Source organism: Melanerpes formicivorus, unplaced genomic scaffold (assembly GCF_026170545.1).
Source record: "Melanerpes formicivorus ecotype bairdi unplaced genomic scaffold, bMelFor1.0.p_v2 SCAF_160, whole genome shotgun sequence".
Taxonomy (NCBI): domain Eukaryota; kingdom Metazoa; phylum Chordata; class Aves; order Piciformes; family Picidae; genus Melanerpes; species Melanerpes formicivorus.
The window spans coordinates 381,325-406,611 of record NW_027142512.1 but is presented as its reverse complement, the minus strand read 5'-3'; the positions used below and the strand labels follow the sequence as shown (position 1 = coordinate 406,611).

The window sequence follows — 25,287 nt, the reverse complement described above, 5'->3', positions numbered from 1 at the left end:
GCACAAGAGCCCAACCCCCACCTCACTGCAGCCTCCTTGCAGGCAGCTCCAGAGGCCAAGAGGTCTCCCCTCAGGCTCCTCTTCTCCACACTAAACACCCACAGCTCCCTCACCTGCTCCTCTCAGCCCTGCTCTCCAGACCCTTCCACACCTTTCTTGCCCTTCTCTGCACCTGCTCCAGACCCTTAAAGTCCTTCTTGGAGTCAGGGGCCCAAAACTCACCCCAGCATTCCAGGGGTGGCCTCCCCAGGGCCCAGGGCTGGAGGACAATCCCTGCCCTGGCCCTGCTGGACACAGCACTGCTGAGACTTGCAGAGCACTGCAATTGCTTTGCTCACTTGCAGCAATCATTTCCTTCCCTTCCCAGCTCATTGCACAGCAAAGAGCAGCAAGGGAATTGCTTTGGCTTCTGCTGAAGCTCCTCCAAGGAAGCTGCAGGACTTCTCACCACCAAAACCATCAACAACAGGCTGCCCCCAGCCCAAGCCAAACCTTTCAGTCCAAGTCAATGCAGTTCCTCAGCCACAAGCAGACACTCAACAGCTCAGCCTCATTTGGCTGCCTGCCAGCAAGCATTTCCCCAGGGGCAGAGCAGCTGCAGCACAGCAGTCTGCTTCTGACCATGCTTCCTGCCAGCACAGCTGACAAAAGCTCTGCACAGCTCTCAGCCTGCAGCCACACAGCAAAAGCTCCTCCTGCCCTGAGCCTTTCTGTGCTCAGGAGGCCTGCAGAGAAACTGAGAACCACTCTGCAACCCCCCAGGGAATCTTTGTGCCTCAAGAGCTTGCAGAGCACAGAGGCCTTGGATGCCACCACCCCCAGCACAGCCAAACCGCCCCACAGCTGACACCAGCCCCAGGCGCTCCCAAGCTCAGGCTCAGCACAGCACCCACGCCTGACACCCCCACGGCACCCAGCACACAGCCTGCCCACAGCTCCCCCCCGCGCCTGGCCCTCAGCCCAGCCGCTGCCCTTCAGCACAGCAGCCGCCCGGCACCTGCCAGCACAAAGCCTCCAAACCCCCAGGGCTCCCCCACACACCCCCACAGCAGCCTCTGCTGCAAGCCACACCCCACGCTCACCACCACCTCTCCTGCACACAGCAGCCCCCACAGCGCCGCTGCCACCTCAGCTCTGCTGCCAGCCCAGCCCCCAGCACAGGGACACAGGGACACAGGGCCAGGGACAGCCCCTGCAGCCCACCAATGGCTCCGCCTGCAACACAGCAGCAGCCAAAGGGGGCCTGCAGCTGCCCCCACCAGGGGGAGGCAGCACCACAAGGAACCCCACAGACCCCCACCCCAACCCCACCCGCGGCCCCGCACCCGCACAGACCCCTCCCAGAACAGCACAGACGACGTTCACCGACCCTGCACACCTCTGCCCTACCCCACAGCCCCCCCCGACCACCCCAAACCCCCACACCCGCACAGAGGTCCCCACAATCACAACGTGCCCCTCCCCCAACCGCAGGGACCCCAAGCGCCAAGCTTGCAGAGCTCCCCTGGACCTCACAGACCCACCCCCACCCCGTACCCCACCGATCTCCCCCGGATCCCACGGACCCCCAACCACATATCCGACGAAGTCCCCCAATCAAACCCCACCGATTGCCCCTAGATCCCCGCAGAGGCTCCCCCCCCGCCCCAGCCCCACCGACCCCTGCCCCACAAACCCCTCCACAACCCAAGCGACCCTCCCGACCCCTAGCAGCCCCACAGAGAGCATTCCCTGATCCCCAACCCACCACCCCCAACTCAGCCCCACAGACTCCCTCACCCTACCTCGACGCCAGGACAAGAGCGAAGCAGTGCAGCAGAAGGAGGAAGAGCTCAGCGCACAGGGAGCCGCCGGCCCCGGCAGGCTGCTGGCGAGCAGAGAGCGCTGCGAGGGAGACCCCGGCCCGGCCCCTCCGGCTGCTGCGGCCACGTGGGACGGGGAGCGGAAGCAAGGAGCAGTCTGGAACGGAAGCCCCGCCCACGGCCGGGCAGCCTTAGCCAATCAGAAGCGCCGACCGAACGGCAGCTCCTCCCCCTGGGCGCTGCCGAGGCCCAGCCAGGAGCTGCCCCTGCCGGCCGCGGCCGCCACTGTTGCTGCCCACGGCCGGGCAGCCGCAGCCAATCAGAGCCGCCGAAACAGCCCAACCACGCCTCCAAGTCTCAGCAGGGAACCGCCCCTGCCGGCCGCGGGCACCATTGTGGCTGCCTCCTGGCAAGAGGCTGCGGAGCGCTGGAGCAGTGCCTGGGCTGTGCGCGCGGACAGCACTGTCGCGATAGAGCTGCGGGGTCGTGAGGTGTGGCGGGGCGGGAGGGGCTGCGGGGCCGGGGAGCGCTGGGGGCGGCTATGGCTCAGGCACCTATTTGTGTCTCTGCCCTGCACAAGCGCTCTGGGCTCCTCCAAACCCCTCCTCAAGCTTCCTCCTGCGGCCCCAAGTCCTCTCTCTCCAGCCTGCAGTCAGAACTTTCTTCCTGAGCTGCGTTCGGCTCACAGCCTAAGGGAAAAAGCTCAAAGCCAACCTGAGACCAAACCAATCTGAGTGCAACCCGAGAGAGGCTGCTGCGAGGGCTGGAGGCAGCCCCAAGAGGTTCCGCAGCAGGCAGTGGGAACCTGGGGACTCCAAGACAAAGGCAGGAAGGAAAACCTCAAGGCTGAGCTCCGCACGCCCCGCGCAGCGCCGGGGCCCAGCAGCTCAACGCTCCCCGGCTCTCAGCATGCCCCGGGGCCCGCCCAGACCCTTCCCCGCTCCGCTGCCGCCGCCCGCAGCGCTCCGGCACCGCTGCCGCTCCCTTGGGCACTGCTGTTGGCTCTCTCGGCTCTGGGGGGAGTTGTACAGCTCAGAGAGAGGTGAAGCTGATCCACAGCCATCGATATCCCCACGGAGCCCTTTGCATCGCCCCAGCACACTCCCACCCCCAGTGCCAGGGCCAGCCCCGCCTGGTGCTGAGTGCGGGCAGCAGGGCTGGGATGAGAGTTGCACTCTGGACCCCGTCCCTCCCGGCCGCTCTCTGACACCTCACCGCCCCCCCCCCATTGCTGTCCCAATGCACATCCTGCACAGCACAGACTGCAAACAGCCAAGAGCTTCAGGAGCCAACCCCGCGGCCCCCAGCCCCGCCGGCACCCCCCTGCCCCTGGCCAAAGCCAAACAGAACAATTCCTCACCCTCCCCGAGCCTGCCCCAGCCCCACGGAGCCCCCTGCCCCCCGCGCCCCTCCCGACCCCCAACTCCACACACGCCCCCGGCAGCCCCACGCAGCCAGAGCCTTCCCCGCTGCGCTGCCGCCGCCCTCAGCGCTCCCCGGCCCCCTCAGCCCCTCCCGCCCCGCCGCAGCTCACCAGCCGGCAGCTGCCGCTCGCCCGCCAGCACCTCCGGCACTTCTCCCGCGCTCCGGCCCCGCTGCCGCTCCCCACGGGGCAGCAACAATGGCGGCCGCGGCCGGCAGGGGCAGCTCCTGGCTGGGCCTCGGCAGCGCCCAGGGGGAGGAGCTGCCGCGCTCCCGCCGCCTCTCATTGGCTAAGGCTGCCCGGCCGTGGGCGGGGCTTCTGTTCCAGACTGCTCCCTGCTTCCGCTCCCCGTCCCACGTGGCCGCAGCAGCCGGAGGGGCCGGGCCGGGGTCTCCCTCGCAGCGCTCTCTGCTCGCCAGCAGCCTGCCGGGGCCGGCGGCTCCCTGTGCGCTGAGCTCTTCCTCCTTCTCCTTCTGCTGTTCTGCTTCCCCCTTGTCCCGGGGTCCAGGTGGGGTGAGGGAGTCTCTGGGGCTGAGTTGGGGGTGGTGGGGTGGGGATCAGGGAATGCTCTCTGGGGGTCTGCGACGGGTCGGGAGGGTCGCTTGGGTTGGGGAGGGGTTTGTGGGGCAGGGGTCGGTGGGGCTGGGGTGGGGGGGGTAGCCTCTGCGGGGATCTAGGGGGAATCGGTGGGGTTTGGTTGGAGGACTTCTGCGGATATGTGGTTGGGGGTCCGTGGGATATGGAGGAGATCAGTGGGGTACGGGGTGGGGGTGGCTCTGTGAGGTCCAGGGGAGCTCTGCAAGCTTGGCGCTTGGGGTCCCTGCGGTTTGGGGGAGGGGCAAGTTGTGATTGTGGGGACCTCTGTGCGGCTGTGGGGGCCTGCGGTGTTGGGGGTGGTTGTGGGGGGGCTGTGGGGTAGGGCAGAGGTGTGCAGGGTCGGTGAGCGTCGTCTGTGCTGTTCTGGGAGGGGTCTGTGCGGTTGCGGGGCCGCGGGTGGGGTTGGGGTGGGGGCTCGGTGGGGCTCCTTGTGCTGCTGCCTCCCCCTGGTGGGGGCAGCTGCAGGCCCCCTTTGGCTGCTGCTGTGTTGCAGGCGGAGCCATTGGTGGGCTGCAGGGGCTGTCCCTGGCCCTGTGTCCCTGTGTCCCTGTGCTGGGGGCTGGGCTGGCAGCAGAGCTGAGGTGGCAGCGGCGCTGTGGGGGCTGCTGTGTGCAGGAGAGGTGGTGGTGAGCGTGGGGTGTGGCACTGGGCTTGTGTGCCCTGTGTGCCCAGCTTGCCCCTTTGGCTACTTGCAGCTGGCAGTGGTGCCCTGCCCCCAGCCAAGCCCGGTGGGTGCCCAGCAGCACCTTGGCAGCCTGGCTGGGAGCCTGGGGTGGTGCTGAGCTCTCTGCTGGTCATTCTCTGCCCTCTCTTTGCCTTCTCCCCTCTCTCCTCAGCTGCTCTCAGCCCTGCACAAGCTGCAGGACACCTCCTTGAGCGCTGCCCTTGCTGGGGGGGTCCAAGGAAGAGTCCAGGGGAGTCCAGCAGTGGCTTGGTGCTGGACTCAGCTTGGCCATAGAGCACCTCAGAGCCTGGCCTGGCCTGGTCTGTGAGCCCAGGGCTTGGGGCTGGGGTGGCCTCCTGGGCAGGAGCCCCCATTTGGAGAGAAAGGCTACTGGTGAGAGGAGGCCAGGAGGTGGGGGGGGCACCCCCAGGGCAATGGGGTCCCCAACTTGGGTGGCACTGGAGGAGTGCCCAGCTGGAGTGGGGAGGGAAGAACAGGAGGGTCCCCAAATGTTGCTGCCCCCCCAAGTCTTCTTTGCCCCCAGGTCAGGCAGGGTCCCAAATGGCACTGCCATGGGCCCTGCCCCCCAGAATCCCTCTACAGGCCCCCCCCAGTGCTGGGTCCCTTGGGGGTGGGGGAGTCCTTTCCTGCTGCCTGGGTGCTGGGGACCATTGTTGGTTCCTTTGGGATAGCTTTGGGGTGCAGGGAGGTAACTGAGGGTGCCAGGGAGGCATTTTGAGCTCTCAGGCTGCTGTTGTGGTTTCCCTGGGGGCATTTTGGGCTCCTCCTGCTTGTGGCAGGGTGCAGCATGGGCTGCCTGGGGTGGCACAGGGAGCTGGGGGAGGCTGTTTGGGGGTTCAGGGCTTTATCCCCCCCCAGAGTGCCAATGCCTGCAGCTGGCTGTGCTGGGCCAGCAGCCAGGGGTGCTCCTGCCTCAGCCCTTGGGCTGGCAGCACAGTGCCTGCCCCTGGTGCTGGGCCTTCTGCAGAGCTGGGCGGAGAATCACCCCAAATCCACAGCCCCCCTGCCCAGAACAACCCTCCCACCCCCAGATTGTGTTTGCTGGCTGCCAGCTTCTGCTTCAGCTTCTCCCCCTTGGCCTTGAGCCTTTTGTTGTCCTGGCTGGAGGGGGAGAATCCACCCCCAGCCCCTCCTGCAGCTGCTGTTGGGTGGGGGCACAGCTGGGGACACATCAGGGCCTGTGGTGCCCAGGTGGCTCCTGCCCTACCCAGTGTGCCAGGGTCAGCCAGGCCCCATCAAACCCCCAAACATTCCAGAGCCCCAGAACCCCCCAGCCCCACCCCCCAGCCCCAGTGGATTCCAATCCCAGCCACAGGTTTCCCCCCATGAGCTCCAAAGGATCCTGATTGCAACCCTTAGCCCCCAGGGATCCAATCCCACAGCCCCCATCAGAACCCCACAGATTGCCCCTCCCAACCCAGATTGACCACCCCCAACCCCACAAACCTCCCCAGAAACCTACAGCCCCCCATAACTGCCCATCCCCCATCACATAACCTTACAGAGTGCTGCTGTACCCCACAGACACCACCAGCAGAACCCCAGCAGCTCCCAAGTCAAGCCCCAGGGGCTCCTCCCAATCTCCCCCCAGAGCTTCCTCCAGACCCACTGACCCCCAACCCCACAAACCCTTCCCCAACCCCGGGAATACTCCTTGCCCCTCAACCCCACAGGCAGCCTCACAGACCCCACCCCAACCCCCAGCCCAGGGCAAAACCCATCCCCAGAGGTTCCTGGTCCCAGGATCTGCCTCAGCCTCAGGGCTCTGTGCACTCCAGCTGAGTTTCTGAGCAGTTCTGAAGGGATTTAGTGACTTCTGAAGATGTTTTGGAGGAGTTCTGAAGATGTTTGGATGATTTCTCAGGCATATTTGAAGAGTTTTGAGAACACAAAACCTCCTTCAAACCTCCCCAAGGATCTTAGCAGTGAGATTTCAAAGGCTCTCTGGGTGCTATTAGGAACTTCTGGGAGGTTGGAGTGGGCAGCAGAGAGGTGTGCAGGGCAGAGCTGAGCACAGAGTGGGTGTGGTGGGGGCAGGGCCAGGGAGGAGAGCTGGGTCCAGGGCAAGATCTGCTGTCAAATGCAGCTGCAGGCAGCAGAGGCCTGGGCAGGCAGTGGGAGGAAGCTTTAGGCAAGGCCTGGGAGAGGCTGTGTGGAGGCAGCTGTGTTGTGGTGCTGGCCTGCAGCTGTGTGCTGGGGGCTGTGTGCTGGGCAAGGAGCTGAGTCTGCACTTGCTGAGTCCTCCCATCTTGAGCAGCCCTGGCTTTGTGCTGTGGCTGTGCTGCTGGGCTTGGGAGCTGCCCCCAGCAAGGCTGAGCTGTGCTGCCTGGTCCTGGGCGGTGCTGAGCCATCCCTTGCAGGTCAGTGCTCTCCTTTGAGCCCTTTGCTTCTCTGTGGCAGGAGTTGTGTCCCTTTCTCTCCATCATCCCTGCCCCTGTGTGCTGTGGAAGAGCAGAGTTTGCAGATCTGTCCCTTGGAGCAGCCCAACAGGTAAGAAGCCCAGAGTGGGTTGACAGCAGGATCCTAGGCCCCCAGGGCAGCTCTTAGCCTCCTCCACCTCCTCCTGTCCAGCATATTTCACCTCTCCAGGAGCTCTGAGGCACATCAGGTGTTGTGGGAGTTGAGGAATGCTCCTGGCTACTGGGGGTGAGTTGTGAGCAGGAGGTGATGTTTGGGGGTTTGGATGTGGAGGGTGGTGGGAGAAGGTTGGAGGTGGTTTGGTGTTCCTTATTCAGTGCTGCTGCTTCCATTGTCTGAGCCAGGGGAGATCAAAGGACAGGGTCTGGGCCGGGAACCACCCTGCCAATGTCACCAGGGTCGAGGAGAGAAGGACAAGACCACTTGTAAGTCCCAGGGTACCTCAGGGCACTGATCACAGGAACCTGGGGTCTCAGCACAGGTATTAGAGGTCTGTGCCCATACTGTGGCAAAAACGGAAGGTTTGAGGTCCCCTCTGCATTCTCTTCTCCATCTGGGTGTTGGGAGTCAGGGAGTGTCATGACCCAGGCAGGATCTGAGAGTTTGAGGTCCTGGGCTCAGGTGCTTCCATCTTCCCTATTGCAGAGCTGTGACCCCTTCCTGCCACAGTATGGCCTCACAGAAGGACCCAGACAAGAGCTGGGAGGAGAAGCAGCACCCAGAGATCAAGTTGGAGAAGCCAATATGCAGTCCCAAGGTGGAGGAGGATGGGGAGGAAAAAGAGGAGAAGATGGAGGATGATGCTGAGAATGACAACTATGAAGAGGAGGATAATGATGATGGTGAAGGTGAGCAGGATGAGCGGGAGGAAGGTATGGAGGAGGATGAAGCCAGAGCAGGTCCCTCAGTGTCACCCAAAGAGCTGAATCAGTGCCCTGAGTGTGGGCAGAGCTTCCCAGTTGGCTCAGAGCTAGTGAAGCACCACTGCCCCCAGCCTGGCTCCCGGCCCTTCGTTTGTGGTGACTGTGGCAAGAGGTTCTGCCGGAACTCTCTTCTCATCCAGCACCGCCGCACCCACACTGGAGAGAAACCTTTCACCTGTGCTGACTGCGGACAGAGCTTCACCCAGCGCGGCCATCTCACCCAGCACTGCCTCACCCACACTGGAGAGAAGCCCTTCTCTTGTCACAGCTGTGGCAAGCGCTTCAGGCAGATCTCTACTCTTAGGCAACACCACCTCAGCCACACCAGTGAGAAGGCCTTCAGCTGCAGAGACTGCGGCAAGAGCTTCAAACGCAACTCCACTCTCACCATCCATCGCCGCATCCACACTGGAGAGCATCTGTTCCCCTGTGCTGAGTGCGGCAAGAGTTTCACCACGAGTAATCGATACATCCAGCACCAACTCATCCATAATGGTGAGAAGCCCTATAGCTGTACTGACTGCGGCAAGAGCTTCACCAACAAGCGAGCTCTCACGGAGCACCGTGGTGTGCACACTGGCGAGAAGTTGTTCAGCTGTGATGCGTGCGGTCAGGCCTTCAGCCGTAGGGACACTCTCATTTGCCACCACCGCACCCACACCGGTGAGAAACCTTTCACCTGTGCTGACTGTGGGAAGAGCTTCAGCCAGAGGAGCACTCTCATTGCTCACTGCCGCGCCCACACTGGTGAAAAACCTTTCACCTGTGCTAACTGTGGGAAGAGCTTCAGCCAAAGGTGCTATCTCATTGCTCACCGTCGCACCCACACTGGTGAGAAGCCGTTCACTTGTGCTGATTGCGGTAAGAGCTTCACCCAGAAGGGATACCTCAACAAACACCGCTGCACCCACAACTGAGAGCAACCTGCACTGGAGGGGCGGCATAAATCCACCTAAAATCTGTTGGGTAATCATGACCCCTGATAGGGCCTTCCCAGCACCAAAATCACCCCTTTTTCTTTTGCAGTTCTCAGGGACTGGGGACACCAGAAGCAACAAACCCTTCCTGCCCTTCTGAACACCAATTATTGCTAATGAGAACAATTACAGGGCCGAGTCGGCACAGTTGGAGCTTCCAGTGGAGATGGGCAGGGCTTCGCCAGGGTCTGTCTGGTTCTTCCCCAGGGTCTGTCTGGTTCTTCCCCAATGCTTTGTGTCTCCCTGGGGTAAGAAATCCTCTGTCCATTGACCAATTGTCTCAATAAACCCCCAAAGTTACCCAAATCCTGTCTGTTTGCTTTTATTTCAGGTATCTCTGCCTCAATGCCTGAATTTTGGGGGCATTTCCTCCCAAGGGATGGGGTGGAGCTGTGTGCCCTGTTCAGGGAGGGGAAAATGAAGCTCTCAGAGAAGTCTTGAGGGGCATCTCAGAGGCATTCTGCAGGGGCTTTCAGGTGATCTTAGGTGTTTGGGATTTGGATGGTCCTGGGACTGACTTTTGGGATCTTTGGAGGGTGTAGGGGGAAGCTCATGGAGATCTTTGGAAGAACTCAGAAAGCTTCTGTTGGCTTTCCACTGTGGGGCTGGAACAAGTTGAAGAGCTGAGAAGAGGTTAATCTGCTTCTTCCCCCCAAAACAGAAGTGAGGGAAAAATAACACACACCCCCGAATCAAAAAACCCTCTGGGTTGAGATAAGGACTTGAGACAACATCAACAGAGCTGAATCCAGATGAGATCACATAGTGCACACTGACCTGAGGCTGTTTGCAGAAAGAAGCACAGCAGTCAGCAGCAGCAGCCAGGAGTTAAACCCCTACAGCCTTCCCTCTCAGCAAAGAGCCAGCACCTGAGAGCCAGCACCCAACAGCAGCAACCAGAACAGGAAGCCTCTCATGTTGCCATCTGAACTTCAAGCCCTGTAGTACTTTGCTCCAGCCAGCACTGTCCCTGTGAAGGTGGCATGAGGCAGGATGGAGTAATGGCAGCAAATTTCCAGCTTAACCTTTGACATTCCCAAGCCCTCATTCTGTGCCACCTGCACCATGCCCAGCAGCAATCAGCAGCACACCTCAGGCACTGTCCATTCTCACTCCACAGGAGGTCGCTTTGCAGTATACAGAGGGCTGCTCACTGCAGGTGCTCTGCAGCTCCACTCTGCTCCAGCACATTCTGGATCAGTCGATGCCCAGTCCAAATGCTGCAAATGCTGGGGCTGTGTTTCCATCTCTGGGGCAACTGAGTCCAGTGACTCCTTCCATGCCTCCAAGTGAAAGCAAACTGTGGCTTGCATCCCAGTACTCAGCTTCCAACACATCCAGGTGTGGGGATCCTTCTGTCACACCAGAAACACAGATGGGTTCCACCGTTTGTGCTTTGATGGTGTCAGAGCACTCTGGGCACCTGTATCTACTAAAGCTTTATCCTCTCATGGCTTCAACTTGCCAGGCCATTGGTTCTGTACAGTCCAACAAACCAATTTGTCTCTCCCCTCCATCTGGTTGGAGGCAGAGCCCCTCTAATTCTGTCTTGGGTCCCTTGCATCTTGTGAAGATGCTTTGGGAGTCCCTTCAGGAGGACCAGAAGCAGTTTCAGCTTCCCTGCTCTTTTTAGGCTATTTCCCACTGGAAACTGAGGCAGCATCTCTGGGGGGACAATTCCCCTGTAAGTCATAGACTCCTGCAGCCAGGACTGGATTGGATTTTCCCATCCACTTCCTCACATCCTCCCCATGGTCACACAAGTAAAGCAGAGGGTGTGCTGTGCTGTGTGCCTCCCAGATTCTCTCCCTTGGACAGGGGAGCAGCTGCTCCTCATGGCTGAAACACAGGACTGTACAGGTGGGGAATAAAAGCGTCTTCTGGAGCCAATGGAAATCCTGGGACAGTTCCTTCACAGCTGAAACACAGGCCTGGATAGAGGAGCAGAGATTTCCTTTGCCTTGCTGGGGCCTGCTGCTTCTTTCATCCACTCTTTATCCTTGGTCATCTTCCAAAGCCAGAGATAAGAACCAAGCCAGCAGCCCTGGCTCTTTCTCTTGTTCTCATAGGGACTCTGATCCCTCCTGGTCCTTTGCAGGATCAGCTGCTTTCCTTGTAGGCTTCTTTTTCCCTACAGGAGTGTTGTAGATGTGCCCTGAGGAATGAGCAGCAAGGATATCAATGAATAGATATATTGGTAGTCTATTGATATACAAACTATGCAGCAGGGGATTTAGTTTCTATTCACAGGCAGCAGTATTGGGTTGGTGGAACCACCTCTGCAGAACGTTTGTGCCTGGGCACTTCAGACGAACCAAATGAGTTCTAGAATTTAGAGTTGAAACTGATTGGAGAAGCAGTGGGGGAGGGGTTGGTCGGTGACCGGCAAACCCTCAACCCAGGACAGTTTCAGCACTACCTGAACCCAAATTCTATAAAGCAAAGGTTTGGCTTCCTCACGAGCTGAGAACCTCATGAAATCTTTCCTTGGTGATGTGTTTAGAGTCCTGACAGCGCGGCACGGCTGTGCCCTCATGAGGAACTAGACAACGGCGCCAACCGCGTGGCTGTGCCGCGGGGTTGCTGCTTCTCCCAGAGCACAAAGGTCCTGGAGCCTCCCAGGGGAAGCTTCAGAGGCTTTTGCCGCTGGCTCCACGAAGCGCAGCACCTGGCAAAGGTTCCCCGCTCTGGGGGCTGTAGCGCTTCAGGACCGGTGGTGCACAGGGGCTGCCATGGTTTCCTCCCGTGGCGATGGCTCATGCGGCAGTTGACCCCACGCTGCACGGCACTGCCCCCAGCCGGGCAACAGTGGCAATGTGCAGCGAGGCCTTCTGGAGCTGCTTCAAGTCCCGGGCGAGGCGGACCGTAGCGGCACAGAGACGCACGCAGGCATAGGCACGGACACCAGCGTGGGGGGCACTTGTTTACCAAACAACTCCTATTTACCATTTGCCCCAAAGAATACTGCTCCAGTCAGCATCCACTGCTAACACAATAATTAACCAATCAACTGATACTCTGCCAAATGAGCATAAGCACACGCTGTAAACAGGGTAAACAAACATGTAGCCTGGGCCTTGTTTGCCATAGGGGTGGAAACATGCCCAGGCAGATTGTTGACCTGGACCCAGTGCTGCCAAGGGCCCCCCCCACCCCCAATGACTCCAGAAGGGAGGGAAGACAAAGGGGGTTTGAGTCACACACACAGAAGCATGTTCTGGTAATATTTGGGGCACAATCCTGGTCATAAGCATCATTCACTACGAGGGGCAGCTGATCCTGGCACAGGCTGCTTCTCTGACACAGCTGCCATGCCTGTGGCACTGTCTGTAGGTCCAGAGACCTTCTCTTGCCCCTGAGCCCTCTGCACAGAGATGAGAAGGGCTCGAGAGGCATGGGCCAGGCCCAAGCACATTGCAGTGATTTCGGTCTCTCAGGAACTCCCAGGCTGACAACAGACTTTTCCCAAACCTTTCCCCAGCTGGGGAGGATTTTGCACCTTGTCAGGGCTGAAATTCCAAAGCACCAGAGGTGGCCACCAGTCTAAGAATTTGCTCCTTCTCTCCCCCACCCCCTGCCACTCTTCAGTATCCAGCATCTGGGCAGATCTCACAGTGGTTTCCTTGGGAGTGTCCTGTATTGCTCTGGATGAAACCAGAGCAAGCTGCCCAGCAGTGGACAGCACAGCTCTGAACCATTGCCCTAATCTAATACTCAGCACCATCAGCAGCACAAACAGGACTATAGCTCATCAGGCCCCCAAAAGCAAATCCATCAACACAGTGAACACACCACAGGAAAGAAAACTTCTGTCAAACTCTGTTAACAAGCCTCAAGCCTTAATTGAGTCCTCTTCTCTCTTTTTGTTACCTCAATCCTGCCAAAATCTATCCTCATTAAGGCAGCTGATTTCATGCCCCACGTTGGGCTCCAGAAGAGGAATGTACTGGGTTCAGCTGAACCAGCAGCTTATGCTCTCTGCCTCCTCCAACACAGAACTGAGGGGAAAAGAACACCACACAAACCCGCTTTGTGTTGATACAGAAACAAATGAGAGAAGAGTTTCCTGAGCAAATCAGATCATCAGAATACAAAAGTACAGTGACCTCAGCCTGTGTGCAGAAAAGGCACAGTGGAAAGCAGCAGCAAGCAGCAGCAAGCAAGGCAAAAGCCCAAACCAGGGAGCTGCTCCCCTATCCCTCCCTGTCCCACTGCCATCCCAGCAGAGCAGCCAACACCCAAAAAATCTCAGAACCCAGAAGCAGCAACTGGAACAGGGAGCCTCCCATGCTGCAATCTGAACTTCAAGCCCCATCATCCTTTGCTCCAGCCAGCACTTTCATTTCTGAGGCTGGCATGGCTGCAGCATGGTCTGGATAACAGCAGCAGAGTCAACTCAACCCATGACAATCAGGAGCCCTCCAAGTGAAATGGAAAGAGCCTCTCAGCTTCTGTGAACAACTTACACTGCTTTGAAGGCAGCTGGACTTGCCACATGGATGCATTAGCTGAGAGCCCAGAAGAGCCCAAGGGGGCAGTGGAAGGTGACTTCAGAAGGATCCTTGAAGATGAAGCTCAGACAGACTTCATGATTTGTAGCTGGAGCCTTGGTATTTCCTACTGGGATCTCCTTTGGATTCAGAGCCCTGTGACAATTCACAGGGTTAGGGGTTGGAAGAAACCTCTGGAGATCTCTGAGTCCCCCTGCCAGAACAGGACCATTGAATCCAGTGCAGGTCTCACAGGAACACATCCAGCCAGGACTGGCAAGTCTCCAGAGAAGGAGACTCCACAACCTCTCTGGGCAGCCTGTTCCTGGGCTCTGTCACCCTTGCAGTAAAGTTCTTCCTGCTGTTGAAGTGGAACTTCCTGTGCTGCAGTTTCCATCCATTGCCCCATTGTCCCATCCCACGGCACAAGTGAGCAGAGGCTGTCCCTGTCTCTTGCTTCCTGACCCCCAGCCCTCAGATATTGATAGACATTGATCAGATGCCCTCTCAGAATTCTTCTCTCCAGATTAAACAGCCCCAGGCCTCTCAGCCTCTCCTCATCAGGCAGTGCTGCAGTCCCTTCAGCATCCTCACAGCTTCTGCAGCAGATCCCTGTCCCTCTGGAACTGGGGAGCCCAGAACTGGATGCAATATTCCAGGTGGGGCCTCCCCAGGGCAGAGTAGAGGGAGAGGAGTACCTCCCTGGATCTGCTGGCCACACTCTTCCAAATGCACCCCAGCATCCCATTGGCCTTCTTGGCCACCAGGGCACATTGCTGTCCCATGCAGAACTTGCTGCCCACCAGAACTCCCAGGCCCTCCATGGGGCTGCTCTCTAACTATTTGTTCCCTTGAGTGCTGTAGGGTTCACATTGCTCTGGACATTGCATGGTGCAGATCACCTCTAGTGAATCTGAGGCTCCCCAGAAATTGCCAGTGGGTTCCTCTTAATCACATGGATCCTGTCCCAGCAGGCACTAGTGCAGGAGAAGGAACAGCAGACTGAAGAGAAGGAGAAAGGGAACTGAAAATCTCATCACCTGAATCTAGAAAGAAAGCCCTTGGTAGCAAATGTCCATTCTGGATGGACACAGAACACAACACAGAGAGCTGATGAGAGCAACTGCTGGGGGTGCAGCAACTGCCCTGAGAAGCCTAAGGAAGGGCTGGAGGGGGGAGGGCATTCACTGGAATTCCAATACCTGATAATACCTCTTGGACATACTGAGAATCACAGAATTGTCAGGGTTGGAAGGGACCTCATGGATCATCCAGCTCCAAGCCCCCTGCCATATCCAGGGACACCTCATACCAGAGCAGGTTGCTCAGAGTCACATCCAGACTGGCCTTAAAACCCTCCAGGGATGAGACTCCACCAGCTCCCTGGGCAACCTATTCCAGTGTCCCTCCACCCTCATGGGGAAGAACTTCTTACCATCCAATCTGAATCTCCCCACTTCTAGTTTTGCTCCATTCCCCCCAGTCCTATCCCTACCCAACACCTAAGAAGTCCCTCCCCAGCTTTCTTGTAACCTCCTTCAGATATTGGAAGGCCACAAGAAGGACTCCTTGGAGCCTTCTCTTCTCCAGACTGAACAGCCCCAATTCTCTCAGTCTGTCCTCATAGCAGAGCAGCTCCAGCCCTCTGCTCATCCCCATGGCCCTTCTCTGGATGCCTTCCAGCCCCTACAGATCCTTCTTGTAATAGATGCTGCAGAACTGGACACAGAGCTCCAGGTGGGGTCTGACCAGGGTGGAGCAGAGTGGGATAATCACCTCCCTGGCCCTGCTGGCCACCTTTCTCTTGCTGCAGCACAGGATACAATTGGCTCTCTGGGCTGCAGGTGCACACTGGTGGATCCTGTTGAGCTTGTGGATGAACACTTCTCTTAAGGATAATCCAGAATTAGAAGCAGAGGATGGGGATGGAAGAGGCTCCTGATCCAAAGAAGAGACATTCCAAATGTGTCCAGAGATGCAACCTAACTGATTGGCAAACATTGACTGCCTGAAGTCAAGGCACCTCTGTGGGAAAAACACTCAGGCTGTGCATCCATCCAGGCTGTCACCATCCCATAATAAGGAACAAACACACAGGGTGGGCAGCACCAGGAGGAAAGGGAAAGTATTGGAGATGTGGCAGTAAAGGCAGGAAAAGATTACCCCTCAGCTGGTCAGGAATCTGTGCCCCTGGGGCAGTGCTCCCAACTACAACTGTGGCTGATCAGTGAGAGGCTCCAAGTTGGGTCCAAGGAGATGTGAAATGGCACAAATGAAACAATGCTGCAAAGGAAAGGGCCTCTGCTTGGCACAGCTTGGCCTGATGGTTTCTGCCTTGCTCAGGAGAAAGTGAAGCAGAAAAGGCCATGGTGAAGATCTCTGCTCTCCCAGTCCTCTGGAATAGGACTGCAGGTGCAGGATCAGCTTCCCAGGAAGGAGTGAAACAGGTTGCAGAAATAGCTGCTCAGGAGGGAATGGCTCCAGGCATGGTCTTTGCCTCAGAAGGAGGAGTGGGCACAGCACTGAACACAAGCTGTTGTGTTTCCATGGATCAGAGAGGAAGGACATCCATAGACATGGGTGAAAGATGGGAACAAAGCAGGATTGTGCAGAAAGTAAGAGCCAGCACAAGTTCTGCACCATGAGGGTAATGGAACACTGGAACAGGTTGCCCAGGGAGGGGGTTGGGGTCCCATCCTGGATATATTCAAGGTAAGGCTTGACAGAGCTCTGGGTAGGGAGGTTGTAGACAGGCAGATGATGGTCTCTTCTCCCAGGCACCCAGTACCAGAACAAGAGGACACAGTCTCAGGCTGTGCCAGGGGAGGTTCAGGTTGGATGTTAGGAAGAAGTTCTATACAGAAAGAGTGATTGCCCATTGGAATTGGCTGCCCGGGGAGGTGGTGGAGTCGCCGTCATTGAAGGTGTTCAGAAGGAGACTTGCTGGGGTGCTTGGTGCCATGGGTTAGCTGTTTGGGTGGGATGGATTGGTTGATGGGTTGGACACGATGATCTTGAAGGTCTCTTCCAACCTGGTTTGGTTTATTCTAATAAAGGTTTTATTCTAAAGGTAACCTGATCTAGTTGAGGATGTCCCTGGGAAGGTTGGATAAGATAACCTTTGGATATCCCTTCCAGTCCAGCCTATTCCATGGTCAGTGAGATATGGGAACAAAGCAGACTCTGCATGAAGTGCAAAAGGAAGACACCACCTGGGGCTTCGCAGAGCTCTGGGCCTGGCTATGGTTGTGGATTCCTGCCTTGGGCTTCAGTGTGAAGAAGTTGGTTGGAGCAATAACCCTGAGCTTGTTCCCCTTTGTTTGCATGCCTGTTAGAGTGCAGGGCATGTGTGAGTGCTGGTCTGCTTGAGGGAGCAGAACAGTGGACAGCAAGGACCTCTCTGGGAAGAGCTGGGGCAAATGTCACCTTCAAGAGCAGGCCCTGAGCTTCTGTATTCTCCTAAGCTCCCATTTCAATGACCAGGCCTAAAGCTTGTCTGCATTTCATAGAGCAATACTGAGCAAGACTTTCCTGAGGTTCTTTTCCCGATTCCAAATGCCCTGGGATGGAACAAACCCTGCACACAGGGAAGGCCAACTGCAGATGGGTTGTGGCAGGAGAAAAGTGGCCACCCAGACACAGGAATTGTCCTCCCCCAGACTCAACACTGCTGTGGCCACATCTGGATTCCTGGTATCTGGGTGCAGAGTTCAGAAGTCCAAAGGGGAAGCCAGGAACTGGGGAGGCTGCAGAGGAGATTTTCCAGGATGGGGACTGACATCTCTGTGGAGAGGCTGAGGGACCTGGGCTGCTTCAGCCTGCTGAATGGAGGCTCAGGGCACTGCCATAGCAGTGTGCACATGGCTGAAGGGTGGTTTCAGAGAGGATGGAGCTCTTCTGGAGAGTGGAAAGAGACCAAAACCTCTACAAAGTGCAGCTTGGAAGGTTCAGAGTGGAGATGAAGGCAAAGAAATGTCCCTCCAAGGGCAGAGCTGCTATGCATGAGGCCTTCCAGAGGTGTCAGGAAATGGCAGGAAGAGCTGAGACAGCTCAGGGAATAGATGGAAATGGCAGGGGGAGAGCTGGATGGGGAAGCAAGAATGGTGTCAGCAGCCTGAAGGGAAAGAGCAGCAGGCATGGGACAGTGTAGGAGAGGCTGCAGTAGGGATGGCCAAGGGTTCTGGCAAGGCTGAGGCCCAACAGGACCAAGGCCTTTGCCCCCTTGGCTCTGCCAGTTGCCTCTGCCACCAAGGCCTGTGAGGAGAAACTTGGCTTTGAGGCTTTGAGCTTCTTCTGTTGCAAGAACAGTGGTCAGGGCTTGGCCTTTCTGTTTCCTAGACCAAAGGCAAGTTTTTCTCCCCTGCACTTTGCCTTTGTCTCCCTGCAATCCTGGCCTCTAACAAGCTGCTCTAAGGTGTCCCTGGGGAGCCTTTGTCAGTAACAAGCCTCAGTGAGGCCAATCAGTGCTTCAAGGTACTTTGGAGTTTGCTTCTGACTTGGACTTCTTGAGAGGCTTCTTGGCAGTACCTTGGCTGAGTCTCCTGGCAGTACCTAAGGATGATGTAATCAGCCCCAAATACTCCATGGGGCTCATTAAATACTGCTGAACCTCTAATTATTGCCAAGGTTTCTGCAGATAATTGGAGAGGTTTTTATTGCACAAAGCATCTGATAAAAAGTACTTTTAAAGGTACATTTCATTCCTTTTCAGCAGGAGTTGTCTCTTTGCAAGCAATCTACAGAAAATCCTGATAAGGTACTACCTTGCTCACTGCTCACCCTCACTGGCCACTGTCCCCAGCATAGCCCAGAGCCACAGGTGAGGGACAGGATGTGGCTTGCCAGGGGCTGGGGGTCAGGGCTTGGTCCTTTGGATCAATGAAACCCCTCCAGGATTATTCAGCAGCAGAGCCACCTTGAGCTGCTTGTCCTGACCTGTCAGCACTGACTCAGTTCTCTGCTCACACCAGAGCCTGGAGATGCTTCAGTGCTTCCAGTGATGCTTCCCTTGCATCCACTCTCTCCTGCTCTAACCAGACCCTGGGGACCCTTTCCCAGTATGCTTCACTGGGACCCATTAAGAGTAGAAGAAAGTTCAGAGTTTGAATCTGGCTTTGACTTCTGGAGAGGTTTCATCAGCTTCCTCTCAGTCCCTGAGGTTTACAGGGCACCAAAAGCAGCCAGAGGAGTCATTAAAACACCTTAGGCTGGACCTTTGCTGCCCTATTGGGCCAGGCTTCTGGGCTGGAAGGTGCTGCTGGTAAGCAGGCAGCGCAGCAGGAGAAAGCTCTGGCCAGGAGCTGCTCCTCTGCACAGCACAGCAGGGCTGAGGGCACTGCCAGAGGATCTCAGGGAGATGAGGAAGGCAGAAACAGCTTCGAGGTGGCCAGGACTGGGAGGATGCTGAGAGCTCACTGGAGGAGAAGTCACTGCAGTCACTGACAGAGTGAGGCTGTGGGTGCAGGACACTGCAGCTGTAGCTCCTGGAGGCATCTCCATCTCAGCAGCTGATGCTCAGCTGAAGGCTCCTGGAGTGTGCACACAGAAGGAGGAGCAAAGCCCTTCAGTTCCATCCTGTGAGCAGCAGTGAGCAGAGCTGGGGAAGGAGAAGGCTTCATCCCCATCCCCTCTGCCTTCCTCTCTTCCCTTCACTGTCTCTGCAGCACTGCAGAGCTGCTGCCTGTTTCATCACCTCTCCATGGGACATTCTTTTGCTGGGTTTGGGCTGTTGGTCATTTTCTGTTCTGACACCAGAGGAATCTGCAGGGCAATTCTGAGTCCCTGCTGCATTTGAAGCTGTGATGGACTCTGCCATGGGTTGGTAGTGATGGGACTGAGCTGATCCATTCCTCATGCAGCTCAGGGACAGGGGTTACAATGAGGCTGAGAGAAGTGTGCCCTAACTTGTCACTGCCTTTCCCTCCTTGCACAGGTCTCCATGGCCAGAGGCAGCAGATGGCCAACAGCAGCTCCATCACCCACTTCCTCCTCCTGCCATTCCCAGGCACAAGGCAGCTGCAGCTCCTGCACTTCTGCCTCTTCCTGGCCATCTACCTGGCTGCCCTGCTGGGCAATGGCCTCATCATCACCACCATAGCCTGGGACCACCACCTCCACACCCCCATGTACTTCTTCCTCCTTAACCTCGCTCTCACTGACCTGGGTGCCATCTCCACCACTGTTCCCAAATCCATGGCAAATTCCCTGAGGAACATCAGAGACATCTCCTATTCAAGGTGTGCTGCTCAGCTATTTTTCTTTCTCTTTTTCATGTCAGCAGAGTTTTCTCTCCTCACCATCATGTCCTACGATCGCTATGTTGCCATCTGCAGACCCTTGCACTATGAGACCCTCCTAGGCAGCAGAGTTTGTCTCCACCTGGCAGCAGCTGCCTGGACCTGTGGGGCTCTCTATGCTCTGCTGCACACAGCCAATACATTTTCCCTGCCCCTCTGCCAGGGCAATGCTGTGGAGCAGTTCTTCTGTGAAGTGCCCGAGATCCTCAAACTCTCCTGCTCCACATCCTACCTCAGGGAACTTTGGCTTCTTGTGGCCAGTGCCTGTTTTGTGTTTGTCTGTTTTGTGTTCATTGTGTTGTCCTATGTGCAGATCTTCAGGGCAGTGCTGAGGATCCCCTCTCAGCAGGGACGCCACAAAGCCTTTGCCACCTGCCTCCCTCACCTGGCTGTGGTCTCCCTGTTTGTCAGCACTGGTATCTTTGCTTACCTGAAGCCTCCCTCCATCTCCTCTCCATTCCTGGACCTGGTGGTGTCAGTTCTGTACTCAGTGGTACCTCCAGCAGTGAACCCTCTCATCTACAGCCTGAGGAACCAGGAGATCAAGGATGTCCTGAGAAAACTGATCCCTGGATGCTCTCAGAAGTAATAAACTCTTTGTCTTCTCCTGCAGAGCAGTTCTGATGTCACTCAGTGCAGGCCCAGCCTGGCTTCTATATCTTTTGGTGGTAGGGGTGGATTTTTCCTCTTTGTCATCACCTTTCTAATTCACTGTCTGCTTTGCTTTTCCCTTTGAGAATTCATGTAACAGGACCTCAGCTCCTTCTTTGGTTAAACAAAATAAAGGACCTTTCCCAGAGCTTTAGGGACAATTCCTGCATGCAGAGTTGGCAGAGAAGAGAATCCCAGCACAGCCTCACTGCCAGGGAGCATCAGCACTCCCTGGACCCCTGGTCCCCTCCTGGCACCTTCCTTTGCCAATTTGATCTCCTGAACACCTTCTTGTCAAACTTGCTCCTCACTCCAGTACAAACTGATCCTGATTCTTTCCCATATCAGCTCCACCTGTCCCAGCATAAATTTCATACTCTGACCCTCCCAGTCCAGAATGGCCACATCACAGTACAAACTGGATACCCTGATCCCATCCCTCTAGAAACTGAGCCTCACCTCACCTGGGTCCCTTTAAGCCTTCCACATACAAACTTGTCCTTGTCCCAGTATAAACTAATTTTCCTGATCCCATCCCAGTACAGTCTGAGACTCATCCCAGAATAAACTGGAAGCCCTGCATAGGTTCCAGTATCAAATGAATCTCTCCAACTGCAAAGTCAGTAGCATGACCACCTTCCCAGTACAGACTGTGCCCCTTCCCAGTAAAAACTACATACCCTGAACTCTTCCCAGCATAGCTGTGGCCTCCTTCCAGAATAAACTGGATTGTCTTGCCCTCTCCCACTACAGTGTGGGTCCCATCCCAGTACAAAAGGCATTCCCTGGCTTCCCCCAGGACTGATTGCATCCATTCCAGTACAGTTTGGACACCTAATGCCCTCCCAGTACAGTGTGGGCCCTGTCCCAGTCTAAACCAGCTCCCTTTTACCCCTCCAAGTACACCTTAGGCCTTGTCCCACTATAAACTGGATGCCCTTATCTCCTCCCAGTATAAACTGGGCAAGGCTTATTCTAAACTTAATCCCTTGGTTCCCTTCCAGTACAGACGCTGATCTAGCACAGCTGGGATCCCCTGGCCCCATTGCAGTACATTCTGGCCCTTATCCCATTACAAATTTGATCTTTTTAACCCTGTGGTGGTGAGAGAAGGTTCAGTTCTCCCTCCCCCACAAAGACAGAAACCACAGCTGACTCAGTCGGAGAAGCAAGATGAATTACATCTGTATTTACAAGCAGGATGAAATGCAGGTTATATATACACACTATACAGTATTTACAATATATACAGAAATACACAGCAAAGAAAGTAATACAGAACAAAACTCCCTCCTCTGGACAGAGAAGGGTTCCCCCCCTGTATCCCCTCTCTCCCCCTACCTCCCTTTTTTCCCAAGAGGGTTAGAGAGAGAGAAAAGGTAATTATTAAGGAGGAAATTCATGTTAGGCTCAAAAGCGCATGCAAGGATTAGTTTTCTTATCTCAAGGTTAACAGGTCCTGCCACTGTTGCTCAGAAGCAGACAGGCTGAAGAGACAGAACAGACTGGAACTGATGGAGAGACTCAAGCAGAACTGAAACTTAAAGTTGCATTCTACCAATCTACCAATGAAATTAATTTAGAATATCTGAATGTTTTCAAAATATTCAGACAGAGTGTTCCAGCACTGTCCCTTTCTTAAAGGCACAGCCTAAAATGGTTGCACCCACCCAGCTCTCCCCCTGCCATTTCCATCCCTTCCCTGAGCTGTCTCAGCTCTCCCTGCCATTTTCTGACACCTCTGGATGGCCTTATGCATAGCAGCTTTGCCCTTGGAGGGACATTTCTTTGGCCTCATCTCCACTCTGAACCTTCCAAGCTGTCAGTGACTGTAGTGGGTTGAGAGAGAAGGCCTAGCTTTCTCTCCTCCACAAAGAGGAAAAAAAACACAGCTAACTCAGCCAGAGAAGCGGAAGGAATGCTATATTTTACAAGCAATGTGGAAAGGCAGGTTAAATATACACAATATATACAGTATTTACAATATATGTGCAGAAATATACAGCAAGGAAAAAAAAAAGAATACAGGAATGAAATTCCCTCCTCCGGACAGAGAAGGGTTCCCCCCCTGTGCCCCACTCTCTCCCCCTCCCTCCCTTTTTTCCCAAAAAGGGTTAGAAAGAGAGAAAAAGGCAGTTATTAAGAGAGAAGAATTTTAGTAGGCCTATTAGTAGGATTAGTGCTTATCTTTATCCAAGGTCAGAACTCCAGCTGCTCAGAAGCAGACAGGCTGGAAAAGCAGGACAGAGAGAAACTGAGAAAGATTCCAACTGAACTCAAAACTTAAAGTTGCACTCTACCAATCTGCCAATGAAATTTGTTTAGAATATCTGATTGTTTTCCTTATTATTCCAAAACATTCAGCCAGAGTGTCCCAGCACTGTCCCTCTCTTAAAGGCACAGCCTCAAACGGTCACAGTGACATAGAATGGAGTCAATACAGATGAGCAGTATGATCTAGTATTGTTCATTTATTAAGGGAACTTCTACAGCTTATATAGACTCAGGAAGCATTGTTGGCATCGCTTCATTGGATCCCCACGAGTGACCACACATCATACTGTTATAGATTATTGGTCAAACTACTAATGACACGTGAGGTTGTTGATGCAGCTGTGTGTCCTGTTATTTCCTGTTATTCTCTCTGTGTTTATAGTTACCAGTGTCCTGCTTTAGTATTCAGTATTCAGTATCACTAAGGTTGGAAGAGACCTCAAAGATCATCAAAGTCCAACCTGTCACCACAGACCTCATGACTAGAGTAGGGAGGACACTACTGCCCACTGCAGGCTTGAACTCAAGACCTTCCCATTAATGGTCTTACATGCTACCAACTGAGCCACAGTGTTCATATCTGGTATACATATATCTAGTTACATGCTGCAGGCACAGCACTGGTTTGCTACACTGCTAGCCACTTCTGCACTTGTGCTGAGCATGGCATATCACCATGTCAGGCTCTAGGCCTACACTGTCAGATTGCTCACACTGCTCATCGCTGGCATTGCCACAGGGGGGTACAGAAATGTCATGGTGATAGCTGCAAGGAAAGCAAGTTGGGTGTCAAGACCATGAAGGGAAAGAGCTGCAGGCATGGGGCAGTGTAGCACCACCTGCAAGGCTGAAAGCTCAACAGCACTGAGGTCTTTCTCCTTCTGTCTATGGCAGTTGCCTCTGCCACCAAGGCCAGGGAAGTGAAATTTTAGCTTGAGACTCTGCAATTGACTGCCAGGCTCTGAGGTCAGGGTTTGGCCTTTCTGCTGCAGAAACCAAACCCAGGTGGGGGACAGTGTAGGACAACCTGTGGTGGGGATGGCAATGGGCATTGGCAAGGCTGGAAGTCATCAGGAGAACCCAAGGCTTTGCCTTCTTGGCTATGGCAATCATCCACCACCAAGTGCTGTGAGGAGACTTCCTAAGGCACCAGGGGGTCCTCAGAGCCTCCTTAAACAGCCCCAGGAAGGCTGGGGACTGTCATCCCCTTGTCCTTCACTCAGCATCACAAATCCCACACCCCACAGCACCTGAGGAGCCTTGACCCATAAATGAGGGACAGGATCTGCCTGCCCAGGCACTGTGGTCAGGGTTTGGCCTTTCTGCTCCATAAACCAAACCCAGAGTTTTCTCTCCTGCACTTTGCCTTTGTCTGCTGCAATCATGGCCTCCACTGAGCTGCTCTAAGGAGCCCTTGGGAGGCTTTGTTGGTAATGCCCCTCAGTGGGGCCAATCAGTGCTTCAAGGCACTTTGTGTTTTCCTTCTGACTTCTGGAGAAGTTTCTTCAGTCTCCTCTCAGTACCTGAGGTTCCTGCAATGAGTCCCAAGTGCCCTAAGGAGATGTTTGTGTCTCTGCAATCCTCTTCAGGATTTCAAAGTGCACCTCACAAAGCTCAATTTTGTATGTCAAAGATAAAATATTTTACTCCATTTCAGTTCAGAGCAGAGATGATAATTCCCCAAGTGACACTGACCCAGGCTGTCTCAGCAGGACATCTGCACTTGCAGGAACATCTGTCCTTCAGGTCTGACATTGAATGGACAACTTTGCTCCTCATCCTCCCCAACCTCACCATTGCTGTCACTGCCCACCTGAGGCTTACAAGGTGATTCAGCAGAATGTATTCTGATCCAAGATCCTCTGAATGACAGAGTGGATAAGGACAAGGCTGACCCTGACTGACTGCAAAGGATCCTGAATTCAAATCTATTTCTATGGCTGTGCCTGGAGAGAAGCACAAAACACACAGACAGAGGGACAGAGCTGGATGGGTTCAGTGCAGGATAGATACCTTGTCCCTGGTGATAGCAAAGGTGTCTGTCCAAAGACAGAGTGGTGGAGAGGAGGCTGGCAGAGGGTGCCCTGTATTTCAGTTTCCTTCTGCTGGAGCTCAGGGCAAACACTCACAAAGCTTTGGCACTGTTAGGCAAGAACTGAGCCTGGAGAAGTCTGACTTGGTGCTGGCCCTTGGTGCAGGTTGTGCCTGAGAGATGTCTGAGTGGGAGAGATGCTGGACACAGCTGCTGTGATCCAGGAGAGCTCCAAGGCTCTGGCTTTAGGGTCACTGATTTTAGAGGTGGAGATCATTGACTTACTGTGGCAATGCCAGTGATGAGCAGTGTGAGCAATCTGGCAGTGTAGGCCTGGAGGTTGACATGGTGGTAGGCCATGCTCAGCATAAGTGCAGAGCCAGCTAGCAGTGTAGCAAAATACTGCTGTGCCTGCAGCATGTAACAATACTGGAACAATAAAGGAACAATACTCGATCATATTGGTCACCTGTGTTGACTCCATTCTCTGTCGCTGACATCTGGCGCCCAAACTCTTGATGGGATCATCGGACTACGATGCTGCTCGACTCAGCGTAAGAGGCACGCTCCATGTGGTATGGAAAGCCGGTCAAACCAGCACTGCCCCGGTGCTGACAAAATAAGCAGCACGCGCTCAGAAAAGGAAGCGAATCTCACCAGGGTCCGGTGATCGGCCAGGGAGGGCACAGGGGAAGCACTCCGCGAAATAGAAGAGGCTG

The 25,287-nt window shown here is 55.5% G+C and overlaps 2 protein-coding genes across 2 annotated transcripts in view; both read left to right on the top strand.

The window, feature by feature from the left end:
* LOC137457128 (zinc finger protein 850-like) overlaps nucleotides 1–25,287 on the top strand; it is a 386,697-nt gene that overhangs the window by 96,972 nt on the left and 264,438 nt on the right. Inside the window, 1 exon segment of the mRNA XM_068168928.1 lies at nucleotides 7,928–8,726. Coding sequence (XP_068025029.1) covers nucleotides 7,928–8,726 — 799 coding nt within the window.
* LOC137457120 (olfactory receptor 14A16-like) lies at nucleotides 19,205–20,200 on the top strand. Its single transcript, XM_068168919.1, has one exon. The coding sequence runs from the start codon at nucleotides 19,271–19,273 to the stop codon at nucleotides 20,198–20,200; it is 930 nt and encodes a 309-aa protein (XP_068025020.1). The 5' UTR covers nucleotides 19,205–19,270.

Coding starts and splice junctions, on each gene's coding strand:
- LOC137457120 (XM_068168919.1), top strand. CDS start 19,271: ATGGCCAACAGCAGCTCCATCACCCACTTCCTCCTCCTGCCATTCCCA.